At 35.8% G+C, this 15,291-nt stretch overlaps 3 protein-coding genes across 3 annotated transcripts; 2 read left to right on the forward strand and 1 right to left on the reverse strand.

The window, feature by feature from the left end:
- Window positions 1-701: 701 nt before the first annotated feature.
- lix1l (limb and CNS expressed 1 like) lies at window positions 702-7,937 on the forward strand. The gene is made up of 6 exons (XM_055220894.2): window positions 702-1,241; window positions 2,789-2,952; window positions 3,170-3,310; window positions 3,478-3,573; window positions 4,237-4,314; window positions 6,246-7,937. The coding sequence occupies exons 1-6, from the start codon at window positions 908-910 to the stop codon at window positions 6,498-6,500; spliced, it is 1,068 nt and encodes a 355-aa protein (XP_055076869.1). The 5' UTR covers window positions 702-907; the 3' UTR covers window positions 6,501-7,937.
- Window positions 7,938-8,413: 476 nt separating this feature from the next.
- On the forward strand, window positions 8,414-10,529 carry mrpl9 (mitochondrial ribosomal protein L9). Its single transcript, XM_055220909.2, has 8 exons — window positions 8,414-8,573; window positions 8,668-8,789; window positions 9,116-9,275; window positions 9,366-9,490; window positions 9,577-9,630; window positions 9,717-9,818; window positions 9,908-9,991; window positions 10,253-10,529. Exons 2-8 carry the CDS (start codon window positions 8,682-8,684, stop codon window positions 10,361-10,363), a joined length of 744 nt encoding a protein of 247 aa, XP_055076884.1. The 5' UTR covers window positions 8,414-8,573; window positions 8,668-8,681; the 3' UTR covers window positions 10,364-10,529.
- An 876-nt stretch (window positions 10,530-11,405) lies between these two features.
- On the reverse strand, window positions 11,406-14,568 carry prcc (proline rich mitotic checkpoint control factor). Its single transcript, XM_055220891.2, has 6 exons — window positions 13,853-14,568; window positions 13,717-13,764; window positions 12,849-13,340; window positions 12,674-12,763; window positions 12,372-12,518; window positions 11,406-12,247 (listed from the first exon to the last, which is right to left on the reverse strand). Exons 1-6 carry the CDS (start codon window positions 14,096-14,098, stop codon window positions 12,095-12,097), a joined length of 1,176 nt encoding a protein of 391 aa, XP_055076866.2. The 5' UTR covers window positions 14,099-14,568; the 3' UTR covers window positions 11,406-12,094.
- Window positions 14,569-15,291: the final 723 nt, after the last annotated feature.

The following is a 15,291-nucleotide window of genomic DNA, read 5'->3' on the forward strand; positions in this document are numbered from 1 at the left end:
AAAACACAGTACACACACTTAGTCAAAGTATTGCATGGTATTGCAATGGTTTCATACAAAACATACTATTACCATGGTATGTATGGCGCTTTGTAAAAAAAAAATAACTGCTTAATATCTTATATGATTTATTTAAAATGCTTAAATTTTTTTACTATAATAGTAAAAGATACTAAATAGATATTTCTATTAAAATCACAGCTGTTTAACTAACAGTTTTAGGAATATGAACTATAATTTGATTTCAGTACATGTGCAGTAATCATGTTTTGGTGAATTGAATACTGTATAATAAAGTAATAAACTATGCTTATAATTTTCCTAAGGGTTCGTCTTTGGTTTGTAACCAATTGACCTCATTTAATATGGTTTTCCACATTTGCTACTTTTATTTGTGTCAAAAGTATTTGTAAAACTACTTTATTTATACACACATGCATATAAACGTATATTAAACATTAAAAATGTGGTCTACGATGTTTATATTAAATTTGTTAGATTTTATGCGTCGCTACGCAGACGGACCGACCAGTGGCATCAAAACACCGCGAGAACGCCAGCTTTCGAGTCGCTATTGCAGTACTTTGATGTCATAGGCCGATTGGTCTGCGCAGCCCTGCGTGAAGTCGAAGAAATGTGGATCTGGCAGGGGCTGGCTTGAGATGCCACGTCACACAATATCAATCAGTCTATTGGTCAAACTCAAGCATATGCTGCTCCCTTTCCTCCCTATGGCTTAATTTTGCCCCCCTAAACATGAAATAATACTTTAAGCAAATCAGCCCAACAAAGCGCATACCACCGAAAAACCGTTTATATGTTTATCCGATGCATTTTTAGTCACGATAGCGGTCGTTTTTAGGACTCGTCTGCACTGCGTTGCTTTCATCCCATCACTTTTGGAACAATGGAGTCACTTCGCCATCAGCGTTTACAGCCTGGTATCGGATACGGAGCGAGCGCGACCGGGACCCTTCGGTCCCTCCGGCCCGGCGTAACAGGCACCCTTACGTCGGCACAGGCTTCCCATATGTCGGTGTCCGCCTCCCCGGGGCCGCCGCCGCCACCACCGCCCCTTCAGCTCCACAGCCTGGGGTCGGTTATGATGGGGAGCGGGTTCGGTTCGTTGGATATGGCGTCGGGTCTGGGTCTGTCCAATCCCACCAATCCGGCGGTGCTGAGAGAAGCCGTGGACGCGGTGGTCCGGAGCTTTGCAAAACATACACAGGGATACGGCAGGGGTATGTGGGGTGAACATGAACATGTTTTGCATTGAGTACATTCCATAGGAACACCTCTAGAAAATAGAATACCTTTGGTAAAATTTACCATGGTTTTATTATATTAAAAGACGTAGTAACTATGTTTTGGGGATGTTTGATTATTACTATTGTATTACCATTGTTTCACTACAAATATGGTTAAACTGTACATATAATATAAATGATTACTGTAACAAAGATAAACTTGTGGTTACTATGATTTTACTACAAATTTACCATAATTAAAATACCTTTTAATAAAAAAATTGTTAATTTTTGTTAGGGTTAAAAATATTGGTGCACATAAATATGAATTTGGGTGTCAATTTGTGAGCTTACGAATATGTTTAAATTATACATTTAATTTTAGTTAAAAAGGCTATTAAAATATAATTCCCTATACTTTTTTCCACAAATAAAATAAACAATATAAGAATAATAAAAAAAGTAAATTTTGCATAAAGAAAATTATGGACTTAATTTATATATATATATATATATATATATATATATATATATATATATATAAACAAATTGGGATCCTAAAAATGATTTAATGATCATAAAAGGAAAAGAAATACATTTACATGTATGCATTTGGCAGACTCTTTTATCCATTGTGAAATACAGTGCATTACACAATACAAGTTTGATCAATATGTGTGTTCGGGAATCAAATCCATGACCTTTAGTGCTGCTAAAGCAATGCTTTATCACTGATCTATGCAAAAACTATACAAATATCAACATTTTTGAAATTCACCCATTGAGCTGTCAATCTCCACAACTCTTGTGGTTGAACATGCGATCGAAGCATTCTGAATGTAGCAGACCCCCTGACAAGCTGACCTAATTACAGTGAAGGGATTATTGTCAGATACATTCTGTAGCCTGTGTTCTTTAGGGGCAGGTTAAGTGTTTTAATCTACTTCCTAGGCATCTCTGATCATCTAAACATCACTTAGTTAAGAAATTTGTCTTGTGAAAGAAGGACACTTGCATGTATATTGTGTCTCTGTGTGTTACGTGTAGCAGTGATGATGTTCTATCCAAACACGCCACCCTTATTTCCTTTCGGAAAAAGTTACCACAATACAATAAATACTTCCTTGTGTATAACATAAGCTGTATTGTTACTATATTTTGACTGCCTTTTCTTAAAGGGATAGTTCACCCATAAATGATAATTTACTCACCATCATGTTGTTCTAAACCTGTATTTTTTGTTCAAATAAAGATATTTTAATATATAATGGTAACCACATAGATGCCGGTACCCATTGACTTATATAGCAGGTAAAACAAATACTGTGGAAGGTACCATCAACTGTGTGCTTGCTTACCATCATTTATCAAAATATCTTTTTTTGTGCGTTCAACAGAATAAAGAAACTCATACATATAAATTATGACAGAATTTTAATTTTTGGGTGAACTATCCCTTTAAGCACCATTTTAACTAATATCTCATAAATACACTAGAAATTTCTAATGTACTCTTATTTTATGTATTCTGAACCCTGCAGTGAACGTTGTGGAGGCTTTACAGGAGTTCTGGCAGATGAAGCAATCACGCGGCGCTGATCTGAGAAATGGAGCGCTTGTTGTTTATGAGATGGTCCCGTCCAATAACCCCCCTTACGTCTGCTACGTCAGTCTTCCTGGGGGGAGTTGCTTCGGGAGTTTTCAGGCAAGCGTCTCATACAACATTCCCTCTTTACTTCCCAGTGTAATTGTGTGAAAACCTCAGATCTTCTGCAAATAAATTATTGTCTTTGATTACCATCTGTGTGTAAATATTTAATGTTTTCTCTTGAGGATCTCTTGGAAATGGTTTTAAATGAATCTTCTGAACATCTTCAGGATTGTATTACAGTGTGGTTAAATAGCATCTTTGATCTTCTCAGTTCTGCCCAACCAAAGCTGAAGCCAGACGGAGCGCAGCCAAAATCGCCCTGATGAATTCTGTTTTCAATGAACATCCATCTCGAAGAATCACAGATGAATTCATAGAGAAGAGCGTCTGTGAGGCTTTAGCCTCTTTTAATGTGAGTTTATGCAGCATCAAAATATACTTTAAATAAACACTTCAGGTTTTTTTGTGATTAAGTTAAACTTATACCTGAAACTTTAAACTTTGACAAATCTCTACTAAAATGTTATACATTTTAAGTTCAGTTTTACAAATTGTGTACCTTCTCTTTGTTTACCTCAGGGAAACAGAGAAGAAGCTGATAACCCAAACACAGGCATCGGTGCTTTTCGGTTCATGTTAGAGTCTAACAAGGGGAAATCTATGCTAGAGTTCCAGGTAAGAGAGATTCAATAGTTCAGATGGTAGAGCGTAATGCCAAGTACATGGGTTAGATTTCCAGGAAAAGCGTAAAACATTGATAAATTGTATAGCTTGCATGCATTGCACATTTGCCCAATGTTTCGATCCAAAATTGACCTACAGTGCATTCAAGCTGTGCATTGTTTAAGATGAATAGAACCCATGGCCTTTGTGTTGCTAGCACCGTACTCCAATAATTAATTTTGGAAATAATGGAAATTGTGAGTTGCTTGGATAAAAATTAGTGCTGGGCAAAGATTAATCGCGATTAATCGCATACAAAATAAAAGTGATTATTGGTATAATATATGAGTGTGTGCTGTGTGTTATTATTATGTATAAATATATACACACACATTCATGTATGTAGTTAAGAAACATTTACATGTTTATATATATTTATTTATATTTTTATATAATCTATATTAAATATAAAAAAGATATATAAATAAAACAATTCTGAAATGAATATATAAATGTGTGTGTGGTTAAATATACATAATAATTAGACACAGTACACGCACATATATTATGCAAAAAAATCACTTTTATTTTGTATGCGATTAATCGCGATTAATCTTTGCCCAGCACTAATAAAAATGCCATGGTACATGTTTCAGGATTTCTTATGTTTCTTAGGAACTGATGACCGTTTTCCAGCTGCTTCACTGGAATGGAAGTCTCAAAGCCATGAGAGAAAGACAATGTTCCCGTCAGGTAAAACGTCATATTCAGTTTTCAGCTGTCAGTTCAGTTTCAAGTGATCCTCAGGGGATAAAAACGAAATAATAAACAATGTATAATATGACCCCTTTAAAGGGACACTCCACTTTTTAAAAAAAAAATATACAAAATTTCCGGCTCCCCTAAACATTAAACATTTGATTTTTACGGTTTTGGAATCCATTCAGCTGATCTCCGGGTCTGGCGCTACCACTTTTTACCACTAGCTTAGCACAATCCATTGAATCTGATTGGAGCATTAGCATCGCGCTAAAAAATAACCAAAGCCTTTTGATATTTTTCCTATTTAAAACTTGACTCTTTTGTAGTTAAATCGTGTACTAAGACGGACAGAAAATTAAAAGTTGCGATTTTCTAGGCAGATATAGCTAGGAACTATACTCTCATTCTTAACATCATTGCGCCTCCTGCAGCCATGTTACGGTAGCAAAGTCCTTGGCCAGCATAAGAGTTTTAAATAGGAAAAATATCGAAACTGGATAACTTTGGTTATTTTTAGCACGATGCTAATGGTCTAATCAGATTCAATGGATTACCGGTATGCTAAGCTATGCTAAAAGTGCTACCGCCAGACCCGGAGATCACCTGAATGGATTCCAAAAAAGGTAAAAATCAAATGTTTAACTCTAGGGGAGCTGAAAAATGAAGTGTCCCTTTAACACTAAAGTACTACATTTTCTATTTTATTTTTAAGAGTGATTCGTCTTGTTGATCACTTAAATGTATTCTTTAAGGATGCAGCTAAAGATTATTTTTGTTGGTTAATTAATCTATCGATTCTTTTTTTTATTTAGTTGATTAATCTAAAAAAAATGTATGAGTTTAGTGAATACATTTTTTGATTAGCTGATTAATCTTGTCAATAAATAATAATAATAATAATTTGATTATTAGTATTAGTATTTCAAACTTTTATTAAATCATTATTAAATTAAATAATTTTCTATTAAAAAAATCAACTTAAAGTCGCCATGAAAAAAAACAAAACAAAAAAAACTGTAATTTTACTTATCTGTGAGCTTCATTATTTAAAAAAAATTAATAATCTTTCATCAAAAACGCAAATCTCATCCCCTCCTTAAAACAATCTCTCTTCACTTCCGTTCATATGGTTTGTCAGGTGGGCGGGGTCTGGGAGAAGATAGCTGCGATTAGCAATTAGCAACACGACCCAACTTCAAATTATCCAATCAGATCTCAATGGACAAATTCAAATCCAGCCCTGACTTATTTAATTTTGAAGCCGGTTTCACGGATATACGTCACCGTTTCATGGTGACTTTAATTGAATTTTCCCAGGTTTTATTTGTTTGTAAATAAAGTGCCAGAATTAAAATGCAAACAACACTTTAGGGCATCATGTACAATTAATACCACATAAATTCTGCCTAACACTGTGCACAAAATCCATTATGAAGGCATTATGTAGTTTAAAGGAACCAAGTCCAACAATAATCCACAAAATTAAGTGCATTTTCTTCCTACACACGTTATATCGCCTGTAAACGTAACGTCTAAACAAAAAAATTGACCATTCGGCATGCAGTAATAACATGACGCTGCATTTTCATAGTCTGCATCTGAAACTGAAGGCAATGACTTCGGCATCATGAAGACAGCTCTGGGAAACGCATTCGACCAGCCTTCATAGGCAGCGCAATAGAAAACAGAAAGCGCCTTTTTGATAACTAATCTCATATTTGAAAATGCAATACTAATTTCTTGCTAGAAATGGCATAATGTATAACATTATTAAGCTATGTGCCACTAGCAATACCCCTTGACCATGCCTAGCAATGCCAAACTCGTGGGTTTGAATTCCAGGGATAACATTAATTGTTGAAATGTATAAAAATGTATATAAAACATAAAAAATATATAACATTTATACTTTATTTTAACAGGAAGTGCTTGCTCATTACTCTCACCGAGCCCTGGATGATGACATGCGTACACAAATGGGCGCCGACTGGGTCAACCGAGAACACACTTTAGCTGGCACTATAAACCGAGAGCTCGCCGCTACGGAGCGTGAGCTAGAGGAGGCACGTCTGGCCGGACGAGAGCTGCGCTTTTACAAGGAAAAGAAAGACATTTTGCTGATGGCAGTGGGGCAGTTAGGTGGGTCAAATACTACAACTCTGCCCTGCACGTGCTGAAGGCCGTGAAGATGTGTGATTCGGCAAATGATTGTGACAGACCAGCTAATAGTAAAATCTCAGAAATCACTCCAAAACTTACGTTTTTTACTTGTGAGAAGGCAAATTATTTTTATCAAACGTCAGTGAATCATTAAAGGTGATGAATAAACATTGGAAAAATCTTTAGGGAAGGATCTTTTTAATGATATGAACAAATGCATTTTAACTTGAAATTAAGCACTATATTGCTACATTATTACTATATCAGTATTATCTTTGTGTAATCGTCATAGATTAACTGTAGCCTATGGACCTATTGTGTCTTGCAGAAGGGGTTTTATCTTCAGTAATTCTGTATTATTGGCCACTGCTTTTTCAGCTTACTTGCCAAATCTCTGCCAATACAATACAAGTGCTCTCAGCGAACTAGTACTTCGCTTTGTAGTTCATCTTAAGCACATAAACACAGGTTTATAGATACATAGCCTACACCCTTTCAAGTTATCCAGACTTTTAGTTTACTTTCAAACGAGAACCTGAGCATAAGTGTTTGCTAATAAAGCAGTTGTGCTATGCAGGTTGGATTTCCGCAGAATGCCAACAAATTTTTCAAATTGAGAGGTTTACAGGGAGTACTATTAAGGGCACAATGTCAAAATCCAACTGGTTGTCAGAGAAACATCTGTTCATATTTCACACAGTTTTCAGAGTTGTCCCCTCATTATTTTGTCTGTTACATTTGTGATTGTAGAGCATTACTGCTCATTACAAGACAACATTTAATTTCTACCTCCTTACTGAAAGCTTTTGAACATTCATCACATATAGATGGAATTTTGCGCAAATATGAGCAATGGAAAATGGTTTGGATTGAGAGTTTTCAACTAGGCTTTTACAAACACTTGTTTTCCTAATAACCTGTATAATAATGCTTATCAATTATTGCAAATCACAGTAATAATGCATTAAAAATAATTACTGGTAAGTATCACTACAGAAAATGATTTAGTTGGGACTAGGAATTTTGTTAGATGGCATATTTTGTAAAAGGCAGACCATTACAAACTACATTCATTTTGCAAAGCCCCCATTGTTTGAATTTTTGTTTGTATTTTATTGTTTAAATATTAGAAGGCATGATTTTCGTAATGTGTATTGAAATGTAAAGTGCATATACATTGCACAATTGCATACACTTTTATACAAAATGTTTGTCCTTACTCTGCTGTGTTTTTAGTTTTATTTTTTTACACTTTGGTTTATCAAAATAATTTTTTAAGTAGTACTTAAGATTGAATCAATGCATGTGAAACATTTTATACATTCTTTATTTGTTTTGTATGAATAGTTTAAATGCCATTTTACATGTTTTATAAGATTTTATTGCATAACCAATGTTAATGTTTTTGTTGTTGATTTATATTCTTTACACTCAATAAAGAGCCGTTTCTTAAATTTTTTGTGTAATTGCTTGCAATATTGACAATTGAAAGACTCTATGTTCACTTTTAAAGTTGCCAGATCCACAAGCAAATGTACTGAAGTTATATAATTGTTAGCTAATGAAATTTAGAGAATTGTTAGAGCAATGTGCTTCACAGTCAATGCAATTTAGTATTTTTACTTAATATAAGAAGACTTTTATTGCACTTTCTCCTCCAGGACTTTTACTTTGAAACCAATGTTTTCTCACGAGTTACTTCTGTTGGCCCCGTGTTAAAATATTTTGCTTTAATTGTGAACAATATTTATCTGGATACCAGATTAACTGTTACAAGTTTTATATATGTAACTTACCTACACACGCCATAATTTTAAAACATGACTAACAAGCTAATTCATTTTGCTTTATTAATTACCACATCTTTTTCAGAAATCTGCTTTATCTAGCAAAATTACATTTTAACCCAAATTATTTAAAGCGTGAGAAATATTAAATAAAAGCGGTTCGTTAAATAAACGTAACGTGCTACGATTTTTGTTCAGGCAAAATAAATGGCTACCTAACACGGTTCCTGGGGGTCCTTTATCATCACAGTGCAGTTCATGTGGCTCAGTCAATGCTATGACAGCGTATGATTATTACTAAATGTGTGTAATTTTTTACAAATTATTTATGCAATGCTGCATGTTATAGCGGTGATCATTTGCAACTAAATTTCTACATTATTATTCTGTTTTAAAGTATACGTGTAAACTATGTGGTCAGTCGCATCATCACGGTTTGTCCTTCAAAGCTGTTGGAATTTTTCACATCTAAACTCTTTGCTTAATCGCATACAGCATTTTTCACAAACGGCATGCAAGGTAAGCAACAGAAAACGAAACACATTTGGTAAAGCCAAGTCAATAATGTCTAGCAGTTAGTTATTTTATCTGCTGCAATAACAAATTGAATATGGTAACATACTTTGTCCAGTTGGATTTGCAAAGTATTTATGTACTGATGTCATTTTATTTTCCATTAAATTCTCTATATTTTTTTGTCAACTGTTAAAAATATTCGTGTATTTTAAATGTATTATGTGTAATATTACATATAAATACACATTAAAATTAATTGTTTTTATTAACCCTAAAGTTTTAAGACAATAAATCTTTTTTTATTTATTGGTGATTTTGTCTTATGTCAGAACACAGTTGTTGTGGAGCGTTGGTGGAAGGTCCCGTTGTCAAAAGAGGGAAGGCCACCCAGACTTTATCCACGAAGACACAGGGTGTACCGCTTGGTCGAGGACACAAAACATAAAGGCCAAGATAAAATGGAGCTCATCCTTACACAGACAGTGCCTAGTATGTGCCCACCGCTTACATCCCATAAGCTTACCATGGTAGCCAGCTTTTTGTCAAAAGATTTTGTCGTCATTGATTTTTTCTTTACAGACCTTGGTGGACGAGGAGACACAGTTTTTGTGAAAAAGTCAGTAGGCCGCAACAAATTGCTATCCGAGGGCCTTGCTGTCTACCCCTCACAGGAAAATAAAGACATGTTTACAGAGGAAAGAAGGGTTGGTTAACGTATTTGCAAATCATTGCATTCAATGCGTTTCGTGTCACATTCAGATGTAATGCAGTTGTTTTGTTTTTTCTGTAGCTACTGCGTGAAGGAAGGCCAGAGGACAGAATCCAGACACGCACCGGAGAGCTAGTGAGTATATGTCTACAGGCCATCTAATATGCTAGTGTTGTCAAAAATAAGTAAATAACTTCACTGTTTTTCTATTTTCTTTGTAGACTGTTGAATTCCTAAAGAAATCAAAACTTGAAGTCGGCATGCACACTTCCATTCAGTACTCGCTCACAAAAGAAATTGTTAGCAGACAGTTTCTCAGACGGGTAAGATGGCAGATAATGTTATAAGATTATAAATGCATTTTACAGATAAAAGTTTTTTTTTCTTGCATTTACTGTAAATTTGCCCACAGCTCGGTGTGGTTGTACCCACGCATGCCTTGACACTCCCTGAAGAACCAATCACAACGCTTGGAGAGTACTGGTGTGATGTCACAGTAAGCCTAGATGCATTCTTACATATTTTATATCTAGAGATAATCCTCAAATATGTTTTAAACTTATAATAAATTATGAATAAGTTGCAAAACATTATAAAATGAGTGATATGGTGCAAATAGTGTGCATAGCTTGCATCTGAATTAACCAAGTTGCAAATTGATTTCAGGTAGCAGACTGGTATTATTGCCATAAAGCACAGACTTCAGGGCATTAATAATATTTTGAACTGGAAGGCTGACCTGTATTATGTCTCTCAGGTGAATGGAGTGGACAGAGTCAGGGTGCCCATGTCTGTGGTGCCTTTTGTGGAGCCGAGCCAACAGAGACTTATGAGGAAACAGCAAGAACAACAGTCTGATTCAGAATAGTGTTTCTTTAATAAAAGGATGTGTTGTAGGCAACAACTTCTAGGACATAAGTGAGGAATTTGGCAGACAAATTTATTTTTTATCTAAGTTCATGTATCTTTTGAAATATATTGATATGCTTCAATACTGTGTACTGATGTGAATCTAATGAAAATTAAATCTGAAATTCTAAATCTAGTTGCTTAACTTAAGCAGATTGTATACAAAATATTTAACATACAAAAAACATTTTCACGCTAAAAGTATTATTGTTATGCTGACTCCTATTCCCCGCATGATTTGCTGTCCTCTTCAATATCAAAGCTAAAAAATACATTTTAAAAGTTTGTCATAAATTTTAGACAAAATATTTAAAGGGATAGTTCACCCAAAATGAAACTCTCCCTCATGTTGTTTTTAACCTGTATGAGTTTCTTTATTTTATTGAACACAAAGGAAGATCTTTTGATTCTTGATGGTGAGCACGCAGTTGACGGTACCCATTGACTTTCAAAGTATTTGTTTTTCCTACAATTTAACTTAATGGGTACCGGCGTCAAATGTATTATCTCCCATTTGTAAAATACTTTATTAACCATCTTTTAAAGGGGAAATTTGACTAGACTTTTTTTAAGATGTCAAATAAATCTTATGTATGTATGTGAAGTTTTAGCTCAAAACACCATATAGATTATTATAGCATGTTAAATTGCCATTTGATGATGCCAAATGATCTCTGCACTTAATGGCAGAGGCAGAGTGGTTGGATAGTGCAGATTAAGTGGCTGTATTATCCCCTTCTGACTTCACAGGGGGAGCCAAATTTCAATTATATATTTTTGCATATGCTTGCAAATAATGGTTTACCAAAACTAAGTTACTGGGTTGATCTTTTTCACATTTTCTAAGTTAATTCAAGCATTGGGGACCCAGTTATAGCACTTAAAAAGTGTCAGATTTTTATGATATGTCCCCTTTAAAGAAGAAATGTAAGGTAAAACATTACATTTTTAAAATATATTTTACAAAGTTTTGTGTAATAATTTTCTGTGAGTCATGAAAATCCAGAAAATGTCTAATTTTATTGTAAACCCAATATTATTTATATTTCAAATTTATGCATTAAGGTAGGAACTACTTTACACACAAGTCTTTAACACACAAAATGCATCATTTTTGCAAATTCTCTTGTGATGCAATAAAACTGTTATCAACTTTATTTGAGGTTTTACATGAAGTTCTTTAAGAATATATCTTTAACTGAAAACAAGTAATTAAAACCAAGACTAGACTCAAACATTATAATTCATATTTTACATTCCTTATTTTTAATGTCTAATCTCCGTTTCTAGTAACTTGCCACAGATCACAACAGACAATGTGGAAGACAAGAACCCCTCAGACCAAACCAAGTTATAGTTAAACATAATTTCTCAATCATAAAATAAACTTATATCATGTTAACTGAAATGGATGTACGACATTACAGGTGACTATTTAATGACCAAAACATTTGTAACAACACCGAACGTGGAGAACATAAAAATGGACCAACATTACAGATTTTATTCAGCAGACATTTGGTGCCACCATTAATAGTGTAACTGCATCAAAGCGAGATATTTGCAATCTTTCGCTTCTTTCTGAACAATATGACATCTCTAAAAGCTAAAACATTTCTTCTTCACAGTCTCTGCCCAGCTTTAGTTAGAGGAACGTGCCACATTTCGGTGATATTTGGTGTGACGTCCACTAAAATCCATACTTGGCTTGCGTCTGTCGCCGGGTGAGCTTGTTATCGGCCCAGTTGTTCTTCAGTTCAAGCTCGCGTTCCTTGGCTTGATGAATCAGATATGTGATTTGGTGCTTGCGTCTCTGTTGTCCTGTTGGCTGATCTCCTCTTTTCTGTAAGCGAGATTGACATTGAATTTGACATGCATGCAGATTTGTCCCAAACGGTTCTCTTACTAACTTTGAGTGTATCATATTTATGAACTGAGCGAAAACGTGTGCCATTTGTGTTGCTTACCTTGCTGAAGGACTTGCGTGGCTCCAGCTCGGCCGTCATGTTTTTGGCCATCCATTGCTTGTTGCCGCTCAGCTGATCATCTCCTTTGATTTCCAAGAACTTGATTTCCTCTCTTCCACGATTCTGTTTGCCCTGCAGCCGCCGGAACTGGAATAAAGTGTGTGAACGTGAATATTCGAATTGAACACTTACAAAGATATTGGATGGATCACTACTATGATTATGAAGGGACAATGCAACAATCAATATGGGCGCTCTGGTGAAGGACGTGAGCAATAGTAACAATGTATAAAAGTACTTACTGCTTCATCATTGAACATTGAGGGCCCAGATTCATCTTGCTCACAAGCTTCAGGGTCTGGGTCTTGGTAGCCACCCCCCTCGTAGTATTCCTGTAAAAAATACACATGAAACATCAGCTAAACGACGCAAAGATTTTAACATTGTTATAGTGGCATTTTGCACAAGTAGGCGTACCTGCGATGAAGCTTCTGGTTGTTCTGGAAACTGTTGGTACTGATATTGATAATCTTCCCCCTGACCGTCCTGCGTGGCTCCAAGTGACTTACTGTAACTTTCTTTAGATTTAAAGTCCAATGGGGCGTCCTCAACACCAGGTGGAGGGTCCAGAGATGGAACATAGTGTTGGGAATCCGGGATTTGTGACATCACGGGCTGCGATGAGCTTTCTGGAAGGGAAAAGTAGTTTTCTGGAGCCATATCATCATCACTGCCATTGTCATCAGCTGCCATCTGGCGCGCTAACTGCATGGCGGCGGACTTCGCAGCAGCTTTGATGGCTGATGGAGACGGGGTGGTTCCAGAGACGCTCGATGGCTTTACAGTGCTGGCCTTCGGCTTGTCCGACACTGGCCTTTTAGTTAGTGTGTGGGGAACCAGGGGCCGCTGGGCTTCCTTAACCACCAGATTTTTGGGCTGGGGCAGCAAAGAGGAAAGACCACCATTGCCCTAGAAGAATACATATGTGACAGGTGTTTATGGACATTTTTAACAAATGCAAAAAGTTAGGCAAATGTTTGTGCCTTAAAACGTATTATCATACAAAAAAGATTTTGTCATGTGACCCATTTAAATTAAAAATACTGTTTAGATATAATCAAACATTCATAACTTAACAGGTTTACTACCCACTCCTTCCGGACCATTTATGGACTGTACTTAATTGTATTGGTTTTAATGGAAACTATAATGGTTTTGGTGTGTCCCTAATGGTAATGCATTACTACAATAAGGAGCGCAGTGTATTGGTTTAACCGATTCATAATGGAAACCATTACAAATTGCATGTTTTTTAACAGAGTAAAGACTAAACACAAATCCATACCTTGGAAGCTGTTTTCTTTCGCACAGGCTCGTCATCATCAGAGTCGGACTAAAAAATTAAAACAACGTCAATCAGTAAAATGAATCAAATTGACGTTAAAGATTCAAGTGATTCACTCATGAATCAATAAACTCACATCTCCTCGTTTTATTTCAGGAACGGTGATTTTAACGGGCTCTGTGCGCTTTTTGGGTTTGGGTATATCCATCCTCTGAGGCTGAGGGGCCGATGTCTGATCTCTGTTCGGTCTGATTTCTGCTTTTGATTTCGGCGCAGGTAGAGAGGCGAACAGTCCGCCGATCTTACCCGCGGGTCGTGCGGGTAAACCCGGAGTGTCATCGCGATCGCTGTCGTCGCTGCTGTCGTACGCTACCAAAGACATCTCCACCGATCAGATTTAATCAGACGTGTTCATAAAAACTGAATTAAACCCAATCCGATCGCTGGCGAACTGTTTTGCATCACTTTTCGCGAAAGCTACTCAACTTGATCCAATGTCCTTCAGTACTTGAAGGTACTAATAATGCACAACCAATCTATTTATATAATTTTAAGAATATGTCTAGAAAAATGTCTGATCTCAACATAAACTGCAGGTTAAAATAGCGCTGTATGCGTGTAGCTGGAGCTGTGCTTACATTGGATAACTTAGCATTGAAAGATCAATATTTTCTCCGCAAGAAATACATGAATGCATTAGTTTAAACGTGCAACTGTTGTTAAAAACCAAACGTAGACGGCAAACTACGAGTTATCGCTTTCTGTATTTATTTCCTCGCAGCCTCATTTACACCGTAAACATATTTTTTTCTTCCACGATCGGATTTTCTCAACTTCCGGTTCAGCATACATGATTTGCACAATGCTGACACCGTGCGGACACCCCCAGCCTTCTCGTTTAAAGGGGCCATGGCACAAGACTTTTTAAGATGTCGAATAAATCTTTGGTGTCCCCAGAGCACATATGTGAAGTTTTAGCTCAAAATACCATACAAATAATGTATCATAACATGTTAAAATTTCCACTTTGTAGGTGTGAGCAAAAATGTGCCGTATTGGGTGTGCCCTTTAAAATGCAAATGAGCGGATGAAGTGCAACCACCGACCACAACGATGGTGGCTTGTTGCAAATAAAACTCAATTTTGACATCATAAGTAGAGCCAAATTTCAACTACCTATTGTTTCATGAGCTTGTAGAGAATGGTTTACCAAAACTAAGTTACTGGCTTGATCTTTTTCACATTTTCTAGGTTGATAGAAGCACTGGGGACCCAATCATAGGGCTTAAACATGGAAAAAGTCAGATTTTCATGCCATGGCCCCTCTAATAAGAGACCAATGTCATTCCAACCAAAGATAATGCATTAGTAGTAATTAGTAAAATAGAACTTACTACTAAATTAATAAATGTAAATTCACTAACAAAAATTACTATACCATCTTAAAACAATAAACACTCCCAAAAAGTGAACTTAAAAGTATTTTAATCTAAAGTGTATGTTCAAATGTTTTACATTACTTTTGTAAGTGTTATTTCATTAGAAAACTAAAATTATATATATATATATATATAT

Source organism: Misgurnus anguillicaudatus, chromosome 20 (genome assembly GCF_027580225.2).
Source record: "Misgurnus anguillicaudatus chromosome 20, ASM2758022v2, whole genome shotgun sequence".
NCBI classification, from domain to species: Eukaryota; Metazoa; Chordata; class Actinopteri; order Cypriniformes; family Cobitidae; genus Misgurnus; species Misgurnus anguillicaudatus.

Coding starts and splice junctions, on each gene's coding strand:
- lix1l (XM_055220894.2), top strand. CDS start 908: ATGGAGTCACTTCGCCATCAGCGTTTACAGCCTGGTATCGGATACGGA. Junction 3,311..3,477: donor AGGCTTTAGCCTCTTTTAAT/GTGAGTTTATGC, acceptor TGTTTACCTCAG/GGAAACAGAGAAGAAGCTGA. Junction 4,315..6,245: donor AAAGACAATGTTCCCGTCAG/GTAAAACGTCAT, acceptor TTATTTTAACAG/GAAGTGCTTGCTCATTACTC.
- mrpl9 (XM_055220909.2), top strand. CDS start 8,682: ATGTGGTCAGTCGCATCATCACGGTTTGTCCTTCAAAGCTGTTGGAAT. Junction 8,790..9,115: donor TTTCACAAACGGCATGCAAG/GTAAGCAACAGA, acceptor GTCTTATGTCAG/AACACAGTTGTTGTGGAGCG. Junction 9,992..10,252: donor AGTACTGGTGTGATGTCACA/GTAAGCCTAGAT, acceptor TATGTCTCTCAG/GTGAATGGAGTGGACAGAGT.
- prcc (XM_055220891.2), bottom strand. CDS start 14,098: ATGTCTTTGGTAGCGTACGACAGCAGCGACGACAGCGATCGCGATGAC. Junction 13,341..13,716: donor GAAAGAAAACAGCTTCCAAG/GTATGGATTTGT, acceptor GTATTCTTCTAG/GGCAATGGTGGTCTTTCCTC. Junction 12,248..12,371: donor CACGCAAGTCCTTCAGCAAG/GTAAGCAACACA, acceptor TCTCGCTTACAG/AAAAGAGGAGATCAGCCAAC.